This window comes from Athene noctua, chromosome 5, assembly GCF_965140245.1.
Source record: "Athene noctua chromosome 5, bAthNoc1.hap1.1, whole genome shotgun sequence".
Lineage (NCBI taxonomy): Eukaryota > Metazoa > Chordata > Aves > Strigiformes > Strigidae > Athene > Athene noctua.
Window position 1 is genome coordinate 28,637,675 of NC_134041.1, and position 23,820 is coordinate 28,661,494.

Below are 23,820 nucleotides of genomic sequence, written 5' to 3' on the forward strand. Positions count from 1 at the left end.
CCCCTCCTCTCAAGCCGGTACAAGCATAAGCCAGTGAAACACAAGGAAGTGAAGTCAGCTACTGCACGCTGAAAAATGGCATCCGTATTAAAGGACACGCATGGGATCCTTCAAAGTCAGGGCAGCACAGGATATTGTCTCTACTTGCCTGGACTTACTCCCAGAGTCATCTCTGGGGCTGCTCCAAGAAAGCTTTTAAGTTGCTGGAAACTGCAGGGCTGGCACCCCCAAGTGGTTATGGAGCTCTTCGTGCAGCCCGAACATCTCCTCTCAGGTCACATCCATAGTTATCCACTTATCCACTGATAACAGAAGTGCATCGTCCCCAGCACACAAAGATTTCAGAGCTCCCCCACACCCAGGCAGAGTACAGCCGAGGTACTGGCTCCAAATCCCACTGCACAGGGGTTGAAATCAATTTGGGCACAGATTTCTCAAAGTGATCTCTTCAAATTTTATTTTGAAGGAATCCCTATGAAACCTTTCCCTCACAGAGACAAATCAAGTGTTACAAAACCTTCCTGCAGTCAGTAATGTTTCTTATGTACATAGGGTTAATCTTACAGACAGATGGAGGCAAAGTAAAACTGCCAAAGGTCTTTGGTGCTGTCCTGCACTGCTACACACAGCCTGGAGGCTTCTATCCAGTAAGTTTGGTGCCCTTCCTATGTAGCATATCCTTCAGGAATGGCTGTCCCCTCCTACCTCAAGTTATGCATAGGAAAGCGTGAGCAGCAGTACAGGATACACTGACACCATCTGCTAAGTTGTGCAGCTACTCACAGCCAAAGAGTAAATCTTACTACTCCCAAACAGCAAATGAGACTAAACATCGAGCCCACTCTGCTTATCCCAGTAAGGAGTGAATGTAGAAATGAAGAAGTCCTCAAATGTCAGTGGGTTTGGCTGCTAACGCCCAAGGAATTCACTCTGCCACAAGCCAGTGTCATGCCCCCCATCAGCAAGATGCATGAGCCACCCCGGACAAAAGGCTCATTCAGAGCTCCAGCGTTGCATCTGCTGCTGCGTTCAAAAGGAGGAGGGAGCAAGGGAGAGTCACAGTCTGAAGTGCTAGGAACCTTTAAACTGCATATGAGGGGAATCAAACTCTGAATGACTCTTGCCCTGTACGACATAACAGCACTGGCAATGCAGGGACGCGCCGCGGTCACACAAACAGTTGAGAGTAGAACGCAACTCTGGGATGTGAGGAAGGAGCTCAGAGGTGTGTGCGCCAGCCAGATGGCACCCAAGCAAGGGTCCTGGCAGCTGTTTCACAAGAGACAAAAAGCAGATGTTTCACAAAAGCTCACTTTCCAGGTTTATTAAGTAAAGTTAACTGAATTGTTTTCATTTTGTGGGGATTCCTTTCTGTCTAACCTGGTGGGTTAGCAGAGTTGCACAGAATCACGGTTGGACTGTGATAACCCAAATACAACTTTGGCTCATCTCACCGCTGACACATTATGGAATGACTTGGGGGTTATTACATGCTGTGTCTGCTTGAGGCAGGTACATGTACAGATCAGCACAAGTTGCAAATGATAGTTTACATCCTTTCAAAACAGAGCAGGGCATTCAGCAAATGCACTGCTATGAGAAGACATATGAAAAAGAAATTATACAGACTTGCAAATACATAAGGAGTTCAAGAGATGCAAGAAACCTCAAACACAAGAAATGTCAAGGGGGAAAAAACCACTTAAATTTCAGACACAATGTGTTCAAATGAAAACTCAGCTGTAATTTAAATTCCCTTCAAAATGGGAAACATACAGTAACGCAATTAAAGAGAAACCAGGTCTCACCCTGGGAGAGATGTGTCCAAAAACACTGATGCACAAACAGGTTCAGAGTTCTAAGCAAAATGTCCCTGGGCATTGGTGTACTTGACTCTTGGAGCCAGAGCAAAGCAATTCATTACACTTGCTGGACTGCTGGGCCTACTGCTGGATCTTGGTGGTATAACAGCATATAGGATTCCAGAGAGAAGGCAGCACGCAAACTGCTGGTTACTGGGAGAAATGCACCGGGTCAGATCTCCCAGGGATTGACTATAGTAAGGACACCTAATTCTGGTAGCCTGGCCTCCACTGCACTCGTTAGTGTAATGTTCTGCAAGGTTCTTCAGTTCTTAGCTCACTCCTTTCTCAGCCTGAGTTGTTTCTGTTTTGTGCATGAGCACAACTGGCCGTGCAAAATGATCCAAAAAACATAAGGGACAGGACCAAAGAAAACTGGCTGAACCTGGGGCTGGCTTCCAGCTCCTATTTCCAAATATCAGTTAAAGGTTGGAAATTTATCTACAAAAGAAATAACATAAATGAAATAAAAAATGGCACCGTCCACAAAATTAAAAAAAAAAAAAAGAAAGAAAAATCTTACAACACAGCCTTGTAAAAATGGCTTTGCAACGAGAGCTCAGTCACAAAATGAAGGGTTCTAGCTCTTCGTACATCAGAAGAGGAAACAAAGCTAAAAAGTACTAGTCCACATTCTCTTAATAAGTTAAACTTACTTTCCCTCCCCGTCTACAAAAGGGGTAGAAGCAAAGGTGAAAAGAGGCTACCAAAAATTAAAAAAAAAAAAAAAACAAAAAAAGAAAAAAAGAGAAAGAAGAAAAAGAAAGGAGAGATAAGGAGAGAGCGCGCGCGAGAGAGAGAGCAGTCTGTGGTCAGAGGCTCAGAGCAGGGCTGAGTTCCTTTTAAGGGTTTAAAAGATGCAAAACAGTTCCTCAAAAGTTCCCTCTCTTCAACAGTTAGTTCAACGCTGTAGCCATAGAAACTCAAGTATATATTGGAGTAGAGATTCTTTCAGGCAGATCCACTGTCATCTAGGAGAGCTGCTCGGCGTGTGTTAATCCTCAATGATTATGGGTTCATCATTCATGGGCTGGCGTAGCTGCACTGCCTGGATAGGCCGGAGGATAATAGGCTTGTAAGGGCGTCTGGCGGCTCGCTTGGCTTCAGAAGAGGAAAGCAGCTTGCGGATTTTCCTGCAGACAGTAAGGAAGAAAGGAACCGATTACAGAGACTGGATGCTAAGGCGTTGTAGGTTTCTCAATTTCTCTAAGTGAAACCAGGCCTGCACACGCAGGGACTGCTAGCTAAGGGGATAGGCTGACACTGTTTATTTCAGCAATGTTTTCCCCGGGGAACTTTTATTTTCTGATTTATAAACCAAACAATGAAGAGGAAATTGCATTCTCTGTTCCAGAATCCTTCCCCTGCAGAGCAGAAAGCATTATGGTCCAGCCTCATTGGACCAGGGTCTACTGCTATAAATATAACACATGAAATAGTCATGACAAGCAGTTTCCATACCACTAATTTATTTTGATGCACACAGACACATCAGCTGGACATGCTGCAGGCAGCGTTGTGGGAACTGACAGAGCCAAGTTACAACCAAACCTCTTCTGGCAATGCTGGTGACTTCCCTGCCTTCTAATCCATCTCTCACAGAGCTCTCTGACATTCCCCAGCCCCGAGCAGGTGCACACAGCTGCCTCTTCAAAAGCAACCCGTCACAGCACAAGCCAACAACATTTGGTCTCCCACAGAGCTACGCCTCAAGGCTGCGCTGCTGCAGGGGAGCTCTGTGACAGCCACTAACCAGTGAACCAATACCGTACTGGGAATCACTAACAGGGTGTCTCTCCCCCTCTTATTTCTCCCACACTGCATATGCCCAACCCAGAAATGGGTAATATTCACGTCTTGCATTTGTTAAGAGTTTCCCTATACATTACAAGACTAGCAACAAGTTTTATCAGACACAGGAAGCAGTTTGCCATACAGAGAGAAAATAAAAGACAGAAAGAACAGAGAAGGAATGCACCAAAGTATTAAAATTAGCAAAATAAGGTAGGAAAAGATAATACAGAATAATTACTTGTTTCTTTTTGTCAATACCAGGCTTAGAGCTAAAGGAAATGTACTAAAAAAAACCCCAAAATGAAAAACCAACCAAATCAAATAAGCCAGCCACAATGAAAAATGTACTATGTAACTAAAATGAGGAATTAATTTCCAGAGGATGTTGTGGTGGTCAAAGGCATATAGAGATTAGAAAGGAAAGTGATAAATATTCACAAGAGTCCACCAGTACCCACTATACACAGCCTTAAGCTCAGGAACTAGGGTAACAAGGTCTGATAAGGAAGCACTGCCCACCCTTACAGACTCATAACTTCATGATTTTTTGACTTACCATGAGAGACATGATACTGCACTAGAGGAAGGGTAGCCACATGACTTTACAATCCACAACTCAACCGTCTATCCCCCAAAGGTAACTTTTACATTTTTGGTTAGTCAACACTGCTGGGGCCAACAAATCCTTTTTATTTGGGGGGTGTGGGGGTGTTGGTTTTTTGGTTGTTTTTTTTGGGTTTCTTTGTTGTTTTTATTTGGGTTTGGGTTTGTTTTTTTTTTTAATGGAAGAGATGAAGTCTTAACTGAGCTAATGTCTATCATTGTGTTAAGATTCTGCATTTGAGATGTGCTGGTTGCTGAAGAAACTGGTCAAAATACTTTTGCCCCCTAAAATTTACTCTTACCACCACCAACTGACAAATCAACAACTTCAGCTGAAGACTCTGAATCAGTTCTGGTAACATTTTGGTCATCTCTTCACCTGTTTTTGTTTTTTTGGTTTTTTTTTTTTTTTTTTCCCCACTGAGCAGAACAAGCCTGCTACATAGCACTTACACACAGAGACGCATCTTTTGTTTGCTCCACATCTCCATTTCTCCAGCGCCTTCTAAAGCTGAAAGGCCACAGGGTGGGGAGAGGAAAGAACAGGATGGAAAAGTGGTAGTGCGAAGAAAAGAATAAAATCTTGATGTGATGATCTTTTCCAAGACTTATTTAGCTGAAGTTGATCTACTTTTAGCAAGCGGAGCTTCACACTATCTGCATGTGCTCAATTAGACATGCTGCCATCAGAAACATGTCTTGTAGCAGTTCTAGATTCTGATCAGGTCACTCACTGCCTCCATTTGGATAAATTATAAATGCCAAGTTCCTTACTGTGAGGCTTGAATTCAAAAACTTACTCCTTTCAATTGACCAACTTTTCAAACTGCTCCTTCAAAGCTCCTCAGTTTTCTGTTCTCAACAGTGCTACACAAAAAGGGGAGGAGAGGGGGTGTAAAACTTTAGGAAAACCTACTTTCTCTGACTGAAAACACAGTCTGACCCTCAGCTGGAAGATGATATGCAGATATTGCTGCTAGATTGATTGCTATGGAGCCAACACAAAGCACAGATTGTTTCAGAGCTCACAAACAAGTCTTACATTCTTGACGCTGGAATGCAGCAGATGGTTCAGAAAAAAGTTAAGAGGTGAAATGCCCGACAGAAAGCCCGTGCTGCTTACAATGCTACATCACTCAGGCTTCCTTGCTTTTCAGCAGGCTGCCAAACATCTCCTTTCAGCACTCATCAGTCAGCTAAGCAGCAAGGCTGTCAGACAAAGGCGGCTGTTCTTTTTTTAATGGAAGAGATAAGGTCTTACTGAGCTGATGTCTATCACTGCACTACAATTTCTGTGTTAGTGATGCGCTGGTTGCCATGGGACTGATTTTTCCTGACTCGGTCAGTGGTTCTGTACAAGCAGATGATTCTCTGACTTTACAGTAAATTGTTTTCACAACCAACATCACACTTGATGAATATCCTCACTGTTCTGTACAGATCAAAGGGCAGGACCTTGCAGTAGTACTGAGACATTACTACCATGAACCTGCAATATTTCTTGTGGATTGGACGATAAAGATGTCAAGAAGTGTTTTGCAGATGAAGGTTTATGAAATAAGCCTTGAGCACCTAAGGATTGAACTAGAGGCTGTATACCCTGCACCCACAATGGCACATAAATTTGCCAAAGCTGCAGGTCTGTAACAGGATCCCAGTACCTCTTTATTAGAGCAAGATGACAACAGGAGTAAGGAAACTGCTTCCCCTGAAAATTACATACTTCTCTCACGTTATCTTAAATTATATACAGGATCCCACTGCTTACTTCCACAGCATCTTGTAGGAACAGAAAAGGAGAAGGGAAAGGCAAGGTAAAGATATGAGCTGGTGTGAAATGCACAGTGACATTAAAGGTGCCCATAGGAACAAGTCTGACAAGGAAATAAATTTCATGTTTCTCCTGAATTCTAACAAGTGGGTTTCCTGCACTGAAATCTGATGAGCCAATAGATCAGTGGTTAGTAACTTGAACGTTACCAGTCTCAGCTTGTCTATGAAGCCCATCTTTGATACTAGGCCCACAGAACAGTCACTTGACACTTGAAATGCTCTGCAGGCTAAGGAGGAGATTGGGGATGTCAGGACTCTGACTATGCACTTCACATTGAACAAGTGAATACTCAAGAGTAGTGCCAAATTTAGGAGTACCAGAAGAGACTAAGTACTTAAAACTCCTGACCTCCTTGGTCACTTGTAAGGGCTCAGACATCCAGTAATTCCCATGTCCCCTCTTCTGCCAGGTACTGGAGGAAAGGTAAGTGTGCTTCTCTGCATGTTAGGGCACCGATACTAGAAGTGTTGATAACACCAGGCTTTAGACACAAAGGCCTGAGAGCACCTCTGCTTGCAGAGAGGGCTGAAAAGCAGGGCTTTGCTCTGACCTTCTTTGAGGTTACTCAGGAGAAAGGCATCAAGTTCTTGGGAGGAAACCACACAAGCTATGTCTCCACCTTTCTCACCACACCCAGGAACAGTCCTCTCCTTCCTAGAAATAACAAGTGCTGGGAACATGCACACAAAGGCTTTGCTTTAGGGATCAGGCCACAAAGCTTCTACCTCTCTTGTCAGCAGCCTGTAAACAGAGTTTAAGGTGAAACTCATGCAAGGAAAGTTTCTTTTACTATTTTTATCCTGTGGGCAGACTACCAAGAAGGACTAGCAGAAGCAGTACCACCAAAGGAAGAACATGGACACTTCAAGGCTAAATCTCACCACTACTGGTGGCAAATATAAACCACCGAAGAAACAATGCAAATCAGCCACCAGAAACTGTCACTTGCAGACACACGTGGAGATGTTCTGAGAGGTACAAGAGACTCCATCATGCAAGAGGATATATACAGAGCTCTATATATAGGAGGCTCTGTTCCTCAGCATCACCTGTGCTCCAGAAGGCCACTATTCTAATGGGTCTGTGGGACCTCCAAAGGCATTTATGGGACTGAACCAGATGGACTTCCTACCTCAGTCTTCCTGCCCTTATTGCCCATCTCTGCTCTGGAAGAATAATAATCTGCTTTCTCTGGAATTCAAGTGCATGATTAGGCACATCAGATATGATTAGGTATATCACAGCCTTTCTCCACCTCGCACCAGCATTCAGTGCATTCAGACCATGGTCTCTGCATTCAGCTTGCAGCAACAGATCTGCTGAAGAGATAGATCCCTGTCTAACCACAAAATCAGCTGCAGCACCCATGATGAACAGAAATCAAAAGATCTCCCCTTAAATCCTCTGAAAGACCAAGTCTCCTACCTCGTTTCTTCAGTGGCCATGTAAAAAACATCATCTGGTGCATCAATCCAGTTCATCCTCCTCCTTTTCACTGGAGGCATGGATCCACCACGAATTAATCGGACTTTTGTTGGGTATGATTTCCCATTGAGCAGCAAGTTTCGGCTTGGTCCCTAACGTGATACACAAAAAAGTACAATTATGGACTGCAACAAACCTGCAGCAGCATGTGATAAGCACTCAAAGGAAAAGAGAATTTAAGTTTTTGTATCAGTTGTTCAGAGTTTATGGCAAATATCTCCCCTCTTGCCCATGACTGAACACAGAATTGACATAAAAGCAGTTGTCCACAAGCAGTAGAAGTTAGGCACCTTCAATATACAATAGGACAGCAATACTCCAGCGACAGGACAAATAATAAATGGAAGGCATTACCAATAATGTGTTGCTTGTGTCTGAAAGATGACATCTGGTTTGAAAGATTGAGCATAAGACTTAGATTTCAGCTACTACTGTAAATCTAGAGCAACTCTATTGATTTCAGGGAAGGAAATTAGCTACACAGCAAATCAAATATAAAAATAAGAATTTAGTTATTCTGGAGTACCAAACTTACCCATACCCCTTTTGTTCTAAGCAGGTTAGTATTTAACAAGGGTAGTATATAATCAAATCTATTGCTGAAAACATATCTAATACTACAAGGCTTAGCAGCTTTCATCATAAAATCCTTTTAACACCACAGATTTCCCATATATAACACACTTGCTTTACGAATCAACACAGGTATTATTTTCCAGACCCACAGTAACCTCCTTCCACTCAACTGGAAAAACATGAGCTGTTATTAAGAGAGGTGCAGATGAAAGGGAGCAAAGTATTAAGCTTCTCAAATGCAGCTGTCCTTGATCATCTGAAGTCCAGTTCTGCTGCCCCTCTTCCTGCCGATTAGCACATTGAGAAATCCCACTGAAATCAGTAACACTGGACAGTCAGGAAAGATGCAAAATAAAGGCCTAGAAAATTTGATATGCATAAATTAAAGCTGGTCAGAAAATGCTCTAGTAGAAATTTAATTCTGGTATTTCACAGGCCATCATCCGAGGTCAGACCATCTCCCCATATGCACCAAGGCTTCCCCTTTCGCCCATGAAATGGGAAACTGAGTGTGTTCATGAGGGATATCTGGCCTGGGAGATCTACTTCATAAGGAAAGGTGGGGACATGAGGTATTCAAGTCCTTAAGTGTCAGGTTATGGCAAAAGCTCAACCAAATTTTAACACTGATTTAGAAAGGGAAGACTTCAGTCTGTCAACCAAGGAAAAAAACCAACAAAACCCTGCACCTATTTCGTTTTTATCTGAAGAGAAAACAAAAACTGATAGTGACTTTTTTTTTTTTTTTGACCAGCCTTAATCAACTGTGCTAGCAAGATCTACTTCCTGTAGAAAATCAGGGCTTTAGAGCTAAACAAACAAAATCCCACCTTTAAAAATCCTAATCTCTTTAAAGCTATTGTATACAAGTGCAATAACAATTTCCTTAGTTGCCCACCTCCATGTTACACAGGACAAGTTTGGCACCACAGCAGACCACTAAAATACTTCAAGAATTGCTTTTATATTTCAGTTTTATTAAGGAAAAGGTTTCAAATAAAAAGCTTTTCTGTGGGTTTTTTTTTGGTTTGTGGGTGTTGGGTCTTTTTGGTTTGGGTTTTTTTTTTAACCCCCTCCAGATTTCTCCAAGAAAATATTTTCATTAGTGCTGCAAAGGATGTTTTCTCTGCACATACACAGGAGAACACTGGAGAAAGTTCTTGGAATACCTAGAAGGGGCACCCTCCTGTGCTTCCAAGGTTGCCTTTTCTCTACCTGCACAGAGCAATCTGTTTCAAACGGTACATCCTGAAATGTGAACCTTTAGTTTTTAAGTTCAGTAGCATACTTTATCAAGCAATGAGAAATCAAGGCAGTTCAGGGGTTTTACCCTAAACCACCCAAAAAGTGTTAGGCCATCACAGATTTCTCCCACTGCACTGAGTTGGTTTATTCAGCAGACACAAACAAGTAGCCAGTCTCCTCAGTGATAAGAAATGAAGCTGAATTCATGGAGGAACACAATTTACCACTTCGGATCAGATGCTCAAGGAACAAACCAAGTGAATGCTTCGTTATTACAAGCAGACCAGCATGCTCAAGTTATAGCCTACCATCATCAAACTGCACACTATCTGAGAACGTTATTGGATTCAGTAATACTTGTAATCACCATTCAGTGACCACCAGTCATACCTGCTGCTGACTGACCCACGTCAGAGTGACTCTAGTGACGCTAATACATTGTGGCAAGCTCCACTTTATCAACACCAGAAGATCATTTCTGGGGGAAAAAAATTTATGCTTGAAGTTCTCTCCCATGAGTCTCCCATAAGCCATGCATAACGGGGGAAAATGATGCACAGCTTTTGCACTGGCCCCTTCACACCAAGGTGAGTTCCATAAGAAAGCATTCTGCCAGAGACGCATCAATCAGACTGGCTATTTGCTTCTGCCCTTTGATAAAACTCAGCATAATGGATGAAAGGCTACAAATAATTTTTACTCAAAAAAAAGAACATAAAGAACAAGCATTCTCAGCAGACAACTTGCACACCAACTTCCTAAAAAAATAATAAAAAATAAACTGTTTTCCACACAAACCCTTCCATCATTTAAACCTTCCTCCTTCAGGGAAACATTCCACCTAGAAACACATCCCAGAACTTTGCTATAAACAGCCACTCAGTTTCTGTATGAGCAGAAACAAAATGTTCCATTCAAAATAGATTCTTATTTATATACACATAGATAGATATATAGATAGATTTGAGGTTTAAATTGTATTTAACCACTTGGATGTTTCATATGCCCCCCAAAAATTATTTTTTTAAAAAAATTTCAGTTAATTGGAAAGTATGACCAGCTGCAAACAGCAAAGATGGAAGTGAAACGCTACAGTTTAATGGGGTGTTCTATCTAGTGTGGGTTAATAATTCTTCTTTTCCCTGTTTTGGTTAAATGAACATTCTCTTACCATTTGTCTGGTTTGTCCGTGGTTAGGCAGACCTAACAAACAGGAAAGAGAATAGAGCTGGTAAGACCATTGCTTTTCCAAGACAGAAAAAAGTACAAAATCTAAACACACGCAGCTATGATTTAACTGTGTTGTTTTGCTAAAACAAGAGTTGTCTACCAGACTAACTTCTCCCCTCCTAGAAAGGTAACTGAGAAAAGAGCTTCCTTAACAACATGGTTTGAAGAGCAGAGGCCCCAAGTTAAAAACACATTTGATTTGCCCAGTCTTTTCTCCATTTACTCACACCTTTTTTCAAACTACCACTAAAAGTACACCTCCTCTTTCAGATCTGAGGTTTCCTCAAGTCTTGGGAAAAATCTGGCATTCTGTTTCAGCTCTGGAGGAATTTACTGACATCAAGAAGGAGAAAGTGGAAGGTATTATACACTGTCAAGAGAGCAACAAATAAAATCTTTCCTATCATCCTTGGATTCCCAGGGAACTCTTCAGCTCAGACATTAGCTACAAACTTTTAGCAAACAGACTGCTGAACCTACTACAAGAAAATACTTCCATAGGCGCAGCTCCTTCAGTCACAAAGCACACCGACTTCAGCTATCACACAAAGCCCTTGCCCAGTAGCACAAAAAACACCATAAAGCACCGAGCACAACAACTTGATTTTGCTAGCTTATTTGCTGTACTATCAGATACCCTATCATGCTGCCATAGTGCACGTACTGAACTGTACTTTACATACATAAGCCCTTGTAAGTCACACAAAAGTCTTGGGATATAAGCAAATGACATGTTGCTATAAGGCAGCAGGGTGTGGCATGGAATGGACTGGGAGACCCAAGAAGCCTTTTTGTTAGCACCTTTTAGTTTTACAAGATGCATGCTCCCAGAAAACACCATTTCATTCACATCAGTGTGCCAAGCCACCTTTCTCAGCTCCTTCTGTGCCAAGAATCAAAATGTCAGTACATCAAATCCAACAGGTACTACAGGACAGGCATCAGCAAATGCTGTTGCTGGCTGCAGAAGTTATCAGTATGAATTCTGCTTTCACATTTATAGCAAGCTTCCCAGCTTGACTTCTGAAACTTCCCACTGCTAGCAAGTTAAGCTGAGATGAAACAGCAAAGCTTTCTAAAGAATCCAGCAAAATGAACTTTTATAGCTCACGGTCCATATGCCAACAGATTCTTTGAGGTTCTCCTTGGGAAAACCAAACACAATGTACTCACAGCAAGTATGTCATGAAACACATGGAACAGCAATGTATCGGGAGGGAGGAAGGCGGAATGGGGGACATTTTCTGAGCATTGAGTATCACGATGCCACATTGAAACAAACAGTTTATATCGAGTGTATCTTCCATTCTGCATAGATTAGCTGTTTCAAACACGAAGACACATAGTTTCAATTTTTGCAGCATTTTTGTGCCTAAGTATCCGGAGAGATGAAGAAATAGTTGCCTGAAAGATTTCCATCAAATCCGTAGAACAGATGTACCAGGCACCAAGTAAGATGACCAGTAACGACCTTTGGATGTTGACAAAGGCAATGTAGGCACCAGATAATCATTCCTTTTTAAATGGGAGCAGCAATCGCATCCAAAACGCAGCTGTGAGCAGACATTTGAGATGGGATGGACAAAGAGCTCCACGGATGCTGGGAAACAGCACAGCCAGCAGGATGCAACCTGAATCTGTTGGCTTTGCAGCTAAGCTCTAGCTCTTTTTTTTCCCCCCCCCCCCCCCCCTTCCATGACAGAAAGATAACATTTTCTCCATTCACAGGAGCTCCAAGAGATGTAAATCAACTGATGCTAGTCCCTGGATTGAAGCCAAACATTTCATTTTACCACACTCCAGATCAGCTCTTTTCTTGTACCAAGAACATTCTTGGTGCCAGAAAGACTAGCCTACAGGAGCAGCTGATACATGGCTGCTGAATGACTATTGCTGGATGTATAACAAGACAGTAAACAGTGCTGTTCCCAAGAACCAGAATTAATCCAGAGCATTCCATAGCAAGAAGAGATGTTGAGACTGATACAAACTGAGCAAAGGCTGAGCAGAACTGCCACTTACTCTGAGCCCCAGTTTCAGCCCTCAAACAGCAAAGAAGCAGTGCTATAACAACAGGGACAGAACTCATGACCTAAGCTGAAATTTCTAGGATAAAGCTGCCTGTGACAACTTTTTGCTCCAGTAAAATAAGACACAAAACAAAGTTAGTTTCAAAACAATTTATACTCTTGCTATCACAGTAATAAGGTATCAATTAGCATATTACTCTTAGCTATCTGGAAATTTCCCCTTTAGTCACCCTTTGATAATAAGCTTGAAGGAATGAAAACAGACACTAAAAAGACTATCTTCTGTTTGCAGTTTAAAAAAATCACAGTAAAAGCATACGCAGCTGAAGCACTGCTATTAAATGAGCAACTTTTACCTACAACAGTCACCAAAGAAATGCAGAGAGACAGCAGAACATCTGTAACCCATTGCAGAACAGCTGTCAAGTCAACAGGATGCATTTGTACTAGAAACAATGGATTCTCACCTAAAAGTTTTTGGTGACCTTTGTATGAGAGATGCAGTCTGTGAGACAAGCACATCTAAGGACTAAACCTACCCTCCATCTCTGGGTAAGGAGTGACACAGACAGGTAACTCACCATATGAAACTTTGTCCTCCCCAAGGTGCACACTCCATTTTCACAGATCAAGGTTTGAGAGATACTTCTCTCACACGTGCATCCACAAGCAGGTTAAAAATGTAAACCAGCATATGAATATAAACCAGAAGCAAAATACAACAGGGTTCTGGTTAAACCCTGACTTTAACTTTATTTTATGGAGGGATGTCTAGAGAAGCCACAGGGTAGAAAGTGTGACTATTCCTTTCAATGATATCTAAGGTCCAACTGCTTGGATTCACATAGCTCCACATCAGAAACAACACTAACCTCCTCCAAACTTGGGATTGATTAAAAAAAAAAAACAAAAAAACAACAAAGTAAGAGGTGTTTTCAGGATTGACCAAACCTTTAAAACCACAAAGTATAAAGGTCTACAGTCATGAATCTAAGCAGGTCTTCCACTGCTTTGCAGTCAAAGAGGTTGAAATATACTCTGAAAACTCAAGATTAAATTTTTTTTCCATATCACTTTTCTAAACCCAAAGCCCTAGAAAATCTCCTGCCATTCATTCCCTCCTGTCAGTCTCACTGAAATAAAGAGGAAGTCCCAGAGGATAAAATGAAGACAAGGTAAACCAAAGGTGTATCTGCAGATAAGCATAAATGTCCTTTACCACAGATGATTCTACATTGTTACTGAAATGGCAATAAAACACCTAATCACAGTCCAGAGATTAATTAACACCCCCAGGGCATGCCTCCACTCCCTACAATTTAGTGACAAAGACCTCAGAACTGTTCCTCAAGCATAAACACAATCACAGAGATTCTGGCTCAAAACCAGTCACAGCAGGTTACTATGTCCTAATGATACTTTCATTCCTGAAGTATCAAAGCTGCAGATGAATATACTTTCACCCAGGTGGGGAAGGACTAGCACAAACAGCAAGTAAGTCTCTTACTATTTTTACTTTGTAGCTTTGTTTCCTCTTTTGGGGATGGGGGAACCACCTCTCAGTCAACCAAACTCTTTCTTTTCCAACAATCTCACATCATTTGAACCTACTACTTTCAGATTTGTAAAAAAAACCCCAAAAACAACAACCCCCCCCACCCAAAAAAAAAAAAACAAACCAACAAACCCACACACTTTAAAATGAGAGAATACCTAAACTTCCAGCAGCAACTAGAGCACCACCCCAGGAGCATGCTGCAGGAGTAGGGAATAGTTGGCACCTGATAACACAGGGTGGAGTGGGGGAATCTAATTTCCCAATAGGAAGCAAACCAGAACATCTGGTCCCACTGGAAGCCTGAGAGTGGACATGCATGCTCTTTGCTGCTCAAGTCCCATCCCCTCCAAGTCCAGCAACAGGACCTCAGTATCTGAACCGCAGCATTCAAAAATTACTCTCACTGCTCAATTCCAGACTGCTTTTTGCCAACTCCACACAATACACAACTGTCATTCTGAGAAAGAAAAGTCTAAACCCTCAGCAGCGTGCCCAACACAGACTGGAGTGCAGGGATATTTTACTGAAGCTACTACCACAACCATCAAGAAGCTGCAGAATAAACACCAACCATGGCCACTTTTCTACTTGGGTAGAAACCTTCCAGTGCTTTTCCATGACTGAACATACACACATTGCCTGTATATTTACCATTCCACAGTTTGGTACAACAAGTCTTTACAGAGCTAATCTTACCACCAAGGAGGAAGAGTAGCCCAGCTTCCAGCCACTGGACAAAACTTGGAGTTATTAAATTTTTATTTACTCAGACTTACTAAATCCAATCTTCAGCATACCCACCACACACGGGTCCTTTATCTCATGTTAACATAATTAAACTTTTTTTTTTTTTTTTTAAACCCATTGAGACATCAAGCAATTAGTCACAGATGGCATTTTGCTTTTAACTTCTGTTTACCAAAGAGAAGTATCATGCAGAACATGCAATATGCAGTAACATTCATAAACACATATTTGGTCACAATGAATGTAGAGAATTTAACGCACATTTCCACAACCAGCAAGTTTACTATACTAAAATACATTGCTTTCAAAAATCCATACTCTTCATAGTAATCCTCCAAAAGTAATCCTCCTCCTGGGATTCCATCCTTCCCAGCAGTAACAAAAACATCAACAGTACCACATTTGTGAGCAAGCTAGAAAGAAATACAAAAATTCATGCATGAATGAGGTTCGATGAACAAGGATTTCACTTCCAAGTTACTGGTTCACTTGAAGTAGTCTGTGTATTGACACACACAGTTTTTGCAAGCTTTTAAAAATGCTTTAGCACACCTCTCTTTCTTAAACTGCCAAGAGTGTGTTACTGCTGTGAGCAGATTGAGCGTCCACCTTCTAATGATCAAAGGCTATAAAGGTTCAGGAATGCATGTGCAATAAGCAGAACAGAGTGTTAAGTAGTACCAAACACCACCTAGACTAACATTTTCTTAAAATTCCATTGTACATAAAAACAATGTTAAAATTGCAATTTACTTACCTAAGTAAGTTCCTACCAAGATTGGCAAAGGCAAAGGAAAAAAAGATTTAAGATTAAAAAAAAGGAAAGATTCACATAGTTCAGAATACAGTAGCCCAGCCCCATGCAACAAATACAGAAACAGACTGTTTTGGTGGTAATGAAACACAGAAGTGATCACAGTTCTCTGTTGGACAGATAAACCCAACACACTAACTCCAAATGAGAGATTCCACAAAGAGCAGCTTTAATTTCGAATGAGTTAGTGGTTCGTTACCCATCTCCTTCCACTAACCCCTGCACATTAACTGCATTGGATTTAGGTCGTACTTCCTAAAATGCCTGGTCTAACAGTTCACGTTAATTTGCTTCACAGTACTTCACATATGATGTGTTTGTTCATGCAAAGCTGTACCTTCTGCTAACAGTACTTCAAGGACCCTATTAATAATTTCTGGGCAGTGACATCCAACTACAGTGACTCAGTAGCTACCCTTGGACAAGTATGTTGACAATGAAGAGCTGCTCTCTATCTTGGTGTTGAGCCAATCAATACTATCTTCCAGCATTCCTAAAACAGCATTTCTCTATATTCTCTCTGACTGTAACACACTTTTTATGTGGTTAAAGACAGAGGCAACAAAACCATGTACCTCACTACTTTAAGATCTGCTGGTCCAAGCTATGTAAACTAGAAACCACTGAATTATTCACTCTTCTTAGAATTGGGAGTGTTATACATCATATACATATATATGTGTGTGTATGTATGATATGTACCACACGTGTAGATTCCACTTAAGCACAAATTCGGGCTTTGTACTATCCACCCTTGCATTGTCATATGTTCATTTCCTCTTGTATTAATTACACCTGCTACCTGCCTTGGGACACGCACCCTCCTATCACTCACTCATTCAACATCTGCATCTTACTCTATGCCAACCCTCATAAATGAAATGGTTTTCACTAGCTGATCCATAGAGCGTGATGCCTATCTCCTGATTTAATTTCCAGATATTTCTCCGTAACAGCACCAAAAGAAACTAATCACATTATCACGGCTAAGCTGAAGGCAAGTGAAAAAAGTTTCACTTAACATCTGAATACAAAATCCTAAATACAGTTCCCAAAAATAATCTGCACTTCTGGCATATAATCTAAAGCAAGGAAGTTGCACAGGCACGTGGTTCTTGGGGTCTCCAAAAAGCATTTCAAGCAAATTGTCATTCTTCCCAGCTGTGCTGCTGCTGGCAAGAAACAGTCATTCCTTTAGGAAGCACTGAACATTTTCTCTCTTGACGCTAGTCAACATTACTCTGGTCTGGATATCAATAGCTAAAGCCAGGACTTTTCCCCAGTACCCCATGTATCATGTTACTATTCACTAGAGGACCAATACTCCCTGCTTTTTACAGTCACTCCTGGATGGGAAGATTTCCTTAGGCTGGCTATCCTCAACTTCAGAAGGGCAGCCAGAGCCACTGCTGATAAAGGCAAATTTTTAATGCAACTTATGCATACAGGTAAATCCAAATTTTCTGCAAGGTCTAAGTCAGACAGAAAAAACCTTTGAGGTAAGTCAGGTCACCTACACAGGTGATGCTAGAGAACTTCCTTATATTACCACCTCGATAGCTGTTTTTGATCAAGAACAGTATTTCCACTTTCATGCTCATCTCTTGGAAATTAAAGTAATGCCACATTAGGCTGACGAATGCTTCCAGTTCTAGGAGTTCATTCACATTTCTCTTAAAAGAAGGTGCGAAACAGTGAACCAGAACATGCTAAATTAGACTGACGTTCCATTTTGGTTTAGAAATCCCCAGTAGCAGAAGCAAGGTATTCCAACAGTTAACCAACCTCACTCAAAAATTTGCAGCTTGTTTCCAGCCAAAGTTTTTCTGCTGTACCTTCTGGCTACTGCAGCTCATTATTCCATTCCCAGCTAAACTAAAAAGCCCTCTATTATTACACTTCTGCTGCTTCTGTCAGCAGAGACAAACATCTACAACTTCCACATTGATAAAAGCATTTTCCATTATACAGTGTGTTTTCCAGACCCTTCACCGTTTTCATGGCTCTTCTATAAACCCTCTCCAATTTTCAGCATTCGAACTACTACCATTTTATCAATGCAAGTTTGTTGCTGGGAAAAGCCTTCCCTTTATTTCAGCTACTCATTCATGTTCTCTCTTTCTGCCAATTTTAGAGTGCATGTGATGACCCTGAAAAACAAATGTGATTAGATGAAAGCTAACATGGTGTAAAAGGGAGGGGGGGAAATCTAACAATGGTCCCTCCCTTCCCCCAGTAGGAATTTGCATAGACAAGTATCACATAGACCTGGGTATTATGGGATAGCTGTAAGGAAAAAAATAAACAGGGTGCAGAGCATAAAACATCTTCTCTCTCTCTCAAGGAAGTTTCATGGCAAATATCATCAGTCAAACTCCAGAACACTAATGAAAAACAATAAACTAATAATTTTTAACACCTCACTGTATTTGACAGCTTATGAGACTCCATGTATTTTTCACGCTCCAAAAATAGGATTCTGCACAATTTGTCCATGCTAATCTAACCTTGAAGGAGAGCTGGGAAGGGCACTGTATGCCTAACAATGCCTCCAATGTGATTTAAAGAGGAGGAAAACAAAACAGATAAAAGAACAACACCCTTGTTTTAAAATAGAGTGGAGGCAGTTAGGAGAGATGAGATTAAGAATATCTTCCTGTTCTTGGAATTCAAGCACCAGTCGAAACTCTAGATGCCTGGCTAGACAAATCATACTCAAAGCTTGAAAAAGTTCAGCTCTCTAAGGTTAAGCAGGGATGAGTCAGAAAAAGAAAAGTTATTTAGCTGGAGTTACAGTAGCAAAAGAAAAATCAAACAAACAAATTCTGAATTAAAAATCTGAAGTATTCTTTAATTTACAACATTTTCATAATTAGTTTTATCTAGTTCTGGCTGCAGCCCACTAACAACAGTCTCCTTTCCTTGTCCTCCTTGATTTCTCACTACCAAGGTTCCCCGTTTCCCAGCCTTTTCTTCCCATTACTACCTCTCTTCACAGTTCCACCTGACATCTTCCCATACACTAGGTGATTTTCCACCCTCAGTCATCATTTGTGCACATTCAGGAACAGTGTTTCCATTTACCCAGGAACGTTCATCAAGTCACTTCACAGATTAACTTTTCTGAGGGCTGAATTCTAACCACTGACCATTCATCATCCTAAATACCATGGGGTGGTAGAGACTCAGATGAAAATCTTCCAGCAGTGCTGCCTGAAGGAACACCCAAAAACCTACCATGAACAGTTCAATTTTCAGCAATGTTAAACAGCCTAATTCTAAATGAAAGCAGCAGGAGCCACGGGAATTTAAGTGCCTTAGAAACCTGACCACCAATATACATGTATAAACATGGATCTTGCTTTACACCATGCACAAATGCAAGCTGTTACTTGGCTCATTCCCTGCAAAGCAATCCCTTGATTTTATATTGCTTTACAATCTGGCCGTGAGGAAAGCCTTACAGACTCATCACACGCGATCAGCTCAGCAACCAGCCATAATTTACAGTATACATACTTCTCCCATGAGTTTGGAGGTAATAGTCCAACACCAAAAGGCTTTTATCACCAGCAAGAGACTTCAGCTAAAGTCTACCATAACAGCTGTCCATTGTCGTATGTCAAGAGACTTTGACACAGCAACCTGTCCAAACCATAAGGTATCTTCCATGTGCCACCAACACCGCACATCAGCAGAGGGCAGAAACCCCCCTGGGTAAGTCATACAACATTGTGGTAGGTTAACATCTCCTTGAAAACTATTTCAACACAGGTGGACAAAGTGTCTAGAATTTGTCTAGAAAGAGTATTTTCATCCTCTGTGCAGTCTTAACACCAGTTTTTCTGTGCAATACACTCCTATAACGACCTAAACCAGCCAGTATGCCACAACGTATCACTAAGGGGAAAGGAGAATCAAAACCAACAGAGAACCCCCCATAATTTCCCCTAGCACCTATAGGAGCTATGCAAATGAAGAATCTGACTGGTTGTAACAATTCGGTTTTACTCTCAATAATCTTTTTTTTCTATTTTATGTCAGTTATAATCCAAAAATCAGTCATTCTGGATAGATGTGTTGATTTCAGTCCTTTTATACTAACTCACTGGCTCCTATATTCTGGTCACAAGGCTTCACCACTCTCACTATCATTCACCCCTTCTTCACAACAGTTCCAACTTGCATTCTTCCTCTCCTCTCACCTCCTCCTGTTCCTTCCCACCATCAGCCCCCCAAACTAGTAAGCCTGCATGACTCCATCCAGAGGCAAGAAGAAGTCTCAGCACTATGTTCCCATTTCTGGCATGGCACAGGAAACAGTCATTAGCCATGCCCAGAGCAAGCAAGCTTACAACTCACATGTAAGGCAACTGGGAACCACTTTTAAGTGTCACTGGCACACAAACTGGCTCCAGGACAAAAACAGATCCACTGAACTTCCACCATCTGTTTCCCCGTTTCAAGTTCTTAACCTCGTTTCCTTGCAGGTGGTTTCCTTCCCGCTCTGCCTTGTCAAAGCTTCCAGCAACCCAGAGTCAGAAAATATTCCAGATGTTCAAACTGCAGCATGGCAAACATCTTTCATTCACAAATAAATCTCAACCAACAGTTTAAGCTGAACCACTCACCAAAATATCCAATTAACACTCACTACCCCAGCAGGTAAACAGACTCTGGGACTGAATCATACTCTGCTACCTAGCAGTTATAGGAACAAATACTACTCCAAGTATTTCAGTGGCTGGCTGAGAACAGAGCGAGCAGGCAAAGCAGCAGGCACTTTGGTGAGAGCCAGCCCCTACACAATTATACACATATGATTTAGAGAAACACATATTCTGAGGAGCCTGAATAGGTACTTCACCAAAATCTTTTTGCAAACTGCTCCAGCAACAGTTACGACTGAAATGTATCTAATCAAATACGTTTACCATCAGACACACCTTTTAAAACACTAAAGAATCCTCCATTTCCTGTAAGCCAATGGTCTCAGGTTAATAAGTCTAGTGCTCTACACAAATATGACCTTCCTGATGGAAAGAACAGTTTTTCTTTTAGTTCCTTCCTTTGGGCCACAACATCTCAGAGCTTCAGAAGTGTGTCATTTACTGAGTGACTCAGCAGTCCCCTTGCTGAGGAGGACATTTAGCAGGGAGCAGCAGGCATAACCATAAGCAGGTAGTCACTAGGAACTGTGGAAATTCAGTGAGCTACTCCGCATCTACATCCCTCCTTAGTGGACAAGGCTTCTGAGGGAGCCAAACTGACCAAGGCAGCAGGGTTTTGTTATTCTTCCCAAAACACAAAAGTTAAAAAGCACATTAAAAACTCAGAAACACAATATAAAGGTATAAATTCCCAAAGAGAGCAAGATAGTACAATGATCACTGTGCTCATTCTTATTCTATTTTTCACATGCACTTATACATGCATGCATGTAAATATTGATAACAGTCGTTCACTGTCTCAGCCGTTAAACACAAAGCTTATCATCAGTGCATGCAGTGTCAGCCATTTCATGGTAACACATAAACTTAAGTTTTCATGTTTGCCTGCCTGATGATGACATCTGTTATATCCTAACTATTCAAAATTTGTCTGTTCTGTTGAACTTGGTTAAGTGACATCATATGTATGTTTCCTGCATTATCACAAAGTAAAGCTTCTGAGGTCTATTGAGTAGTCAGACAGTCAGAACAGATTAATTTTTAACCTCTGAAAATTTCGGAAACCATTTCTACTGCAAGTAGAGAACTTGCAGACAGTCTCTCACCAGTGAGAGACTGTCCACTCACAGTGGAAAATACAGAGGCTTGAACTTGGGACTCGGTGAGAATACTGTCTTCTGTTTCTTTTCGTTGAAGTGTATTTAAAGTAGTTCAGGACACATGAAACTTTTGATTTCTTAGAAGTCAAACAGTGAAACAACACCTAGTTTCAAACCAACCATCACAGCTCTCAGCAGTTTCACAAAACTGCTAGAAAATTGTTCTGTCAACTCGAGGAATTAGTAATCAATTGTGAACATAGCACTTCACGTCTTCAGTACAGTTGTACAACTTGGCATCTGCATGTGAAAAGCCTGCAAGGTGAGCAGCATAACCATGGGTGGAAATGGTTACCCAAGGAACACTTAGACATTACACAGAAGGTGCACACAGACTCATTAGCCACAAAGCACAGACAAGCCAGCAGATGAAACTAAAATTCACTCTCCTAGCATAAGCTGAGCGCAGCTTCAAGGTCTTACCCCTGCTAGGCATCAACAGGCGCTTCTTCATGTTGCCTGACAGAGCACAAGTGAACAGAAAAGAGAAAAACATCACATCAGCAACCTGAACAGCAGCAGTTTAAAAAGTTCTTAGTTAAAACAGAAATAATAAGATATTAAATGTTTGCAATTATATTTCAGATAAGCCACATATAAAGTTAAAATTAAAGGTAAAAAATGAGAAGGATTCTCTGTATCTCCCTCCCTGCTCAGAGTCACCATTAAACAAGCTGTTCCTTTCCCCTGTTAAGGAGAGCTACCCTCATGTTCTCACTCCCGTTAAGACCATTTGAACAGACCCTTTTATCCTCATTTGAGAAAGACTGCACTTTCTCTTCCTCAACACTTTCAGGCAAGAGCAACTCTTCAGAACAGAGCCCTGGAGTACGTGCCAGGAACATCATGCATCTATCTCCCACTTCAAACACCTTCCCTTTGCCTTTTATTCTTGAGGAGGTAAAGTCCAAACTCCACTGCACAGAGGTGCTCAGTGACAGGGCCAACAAAAGCAAATGCTCTGGTTCTGCACAAGGCAGAAGCAGGTTTATGCCACGCCAGATCTGGCTCATCTGCCTCCCTCAGCTGTCTCAATGGCACGCAGCCCCGAGTAGCTTTGCTGAAAGCCAGGTGATCCACATGTTACAAAGCCACCTGGGAACTGCACAGCTACTACTGACAGGTTAAAAAGCTATAAACCTCAAAAGAAAAAGGAAACATCACTGGAAAAAGCTATTAAGGTTTTCTCCATGCTGCTCATTTAAAAATTGAAGGGAAGTTTCTCCTTCACTATCCCATTTGCAAGGTTGGTCAAGCTAGACAGAGTTCCACTAGCACAGCATCTTTATGTGCATGCACCACACAGGCAGTACACATGATGTGTCTCATCCAGAAGTAGAAATGGGACAAGTGACTTTTACAAAAGGGAAAAAAATTAGCCTCCCTCAAGAATAAGAAACTTGAAATTTATATAAAGGACTATAGTTTCAAATAATCTCCTTGTATCAATAAAAGGACAGAAGAAAAAGCCTATAGAGACAATATACATTTTGCAGAAAAATACTTACCATCCATTCCATTGTGTTGTTCATAACTTCTTTTTCCCAGGATAGTCGGGGACCCATTATTAATGACAGGTGTAAACTTAGCAGGAGTCAGATTGTTGAGAGAACTGGACAAGCTCTTTGCAGGATCTGGTTTCGGAGGACATGGATGAGACTCTGTTGTAAAACAGCAAGGTGGGTTTTTTGTTAGTGAAGATACTGGAATTATAAATCTGAAAACAAGCTGCAGACTTCTAAGGTGACTATACCTCCCCTTACATACAAATCGTCTCAGTCAATGATTTTGACTGAAGACTGCTATTTATGTAAAACATTTTAAGTATATTTACAAATACACCTCTACTGAATGTCGTAATATTATCCTAAAAAAAAAAAAAAGCTGATAACAAAAGCACATTGTATTTACTTCCAAAACACTGTTCTCCAACAATTTAGAATCATTTTGGGGGTGCTCTATATTAAAAGCCATCTTTGAGCAGTCATGCAACACCACTAAACTCTTTACAGTTACAGTTTTGCAAGGTTTGTAAAAAATACAAATTCTAAATTGGCCAAACGAGTGAGGATTCAAAGCACCACCATAAAGAATACATAGAGTCTGAATTCAAACTTTTGGCCAAGGCTAAGATCAAGCATACAGTGAAAAGATTGTGAGAAAGTTACAAGCAACAGCAAATGAGTTTTTCTCTCACCACCCAAAGAGCTGA

At 41.3% G+C, this 23,820-nt stretch overlaps 1 protein-coding gene across 3 annotated transcripts in view; it reads right to left on the bottom strand.

The window, feature by feature from the left end:
* Positions 1 to 563: 563 nt before the first annotated feature.
* MTA1 (metastasis associated 1) overlaps positions 564 to 23,820 on the bottom strand; it is a 69,105-nt gene continuing 45,848 nt past the window's right edge. Inside the window, exons 16-21 of one of the 3 annotated variants that reach the window (XM_074906812.1) lie at positions 23,117 to 23,269; positions 22,032 to 22,067; positions 15,722 to 15,733; positions 10,571 to 10,602; positions 7,519 to 7,670; positions 564 to 2,995 (exon numbers count right to left, since the gene is read on the bottom strand). In XM_074906812.1, coding sequence (XP_074762913.1) covers positions 2,857 to 2,995; positions 7,519 to 7,670; positions 10,571 to 10,602; positions 15,722 to 15,733; positions 22,032 to 22,067; positions 23,117 to 23,269 — 524 coding nt within the window. In that variant the 3' untranslated portion in view covers positions 564 to 2,856. The remainder of the gene's footprint in view (positions 2,996 to 7,518; positions 7,671 to 10,570; positions 10,603 to 15,721; positions 15,734 to 22,031; positions 22,068 to 23,116; positions 23,270 to 23,820) is intronic. The other 2 variants (XM_074906811.1, XM_074906813.1) reach the window with 2 other exon arrangements.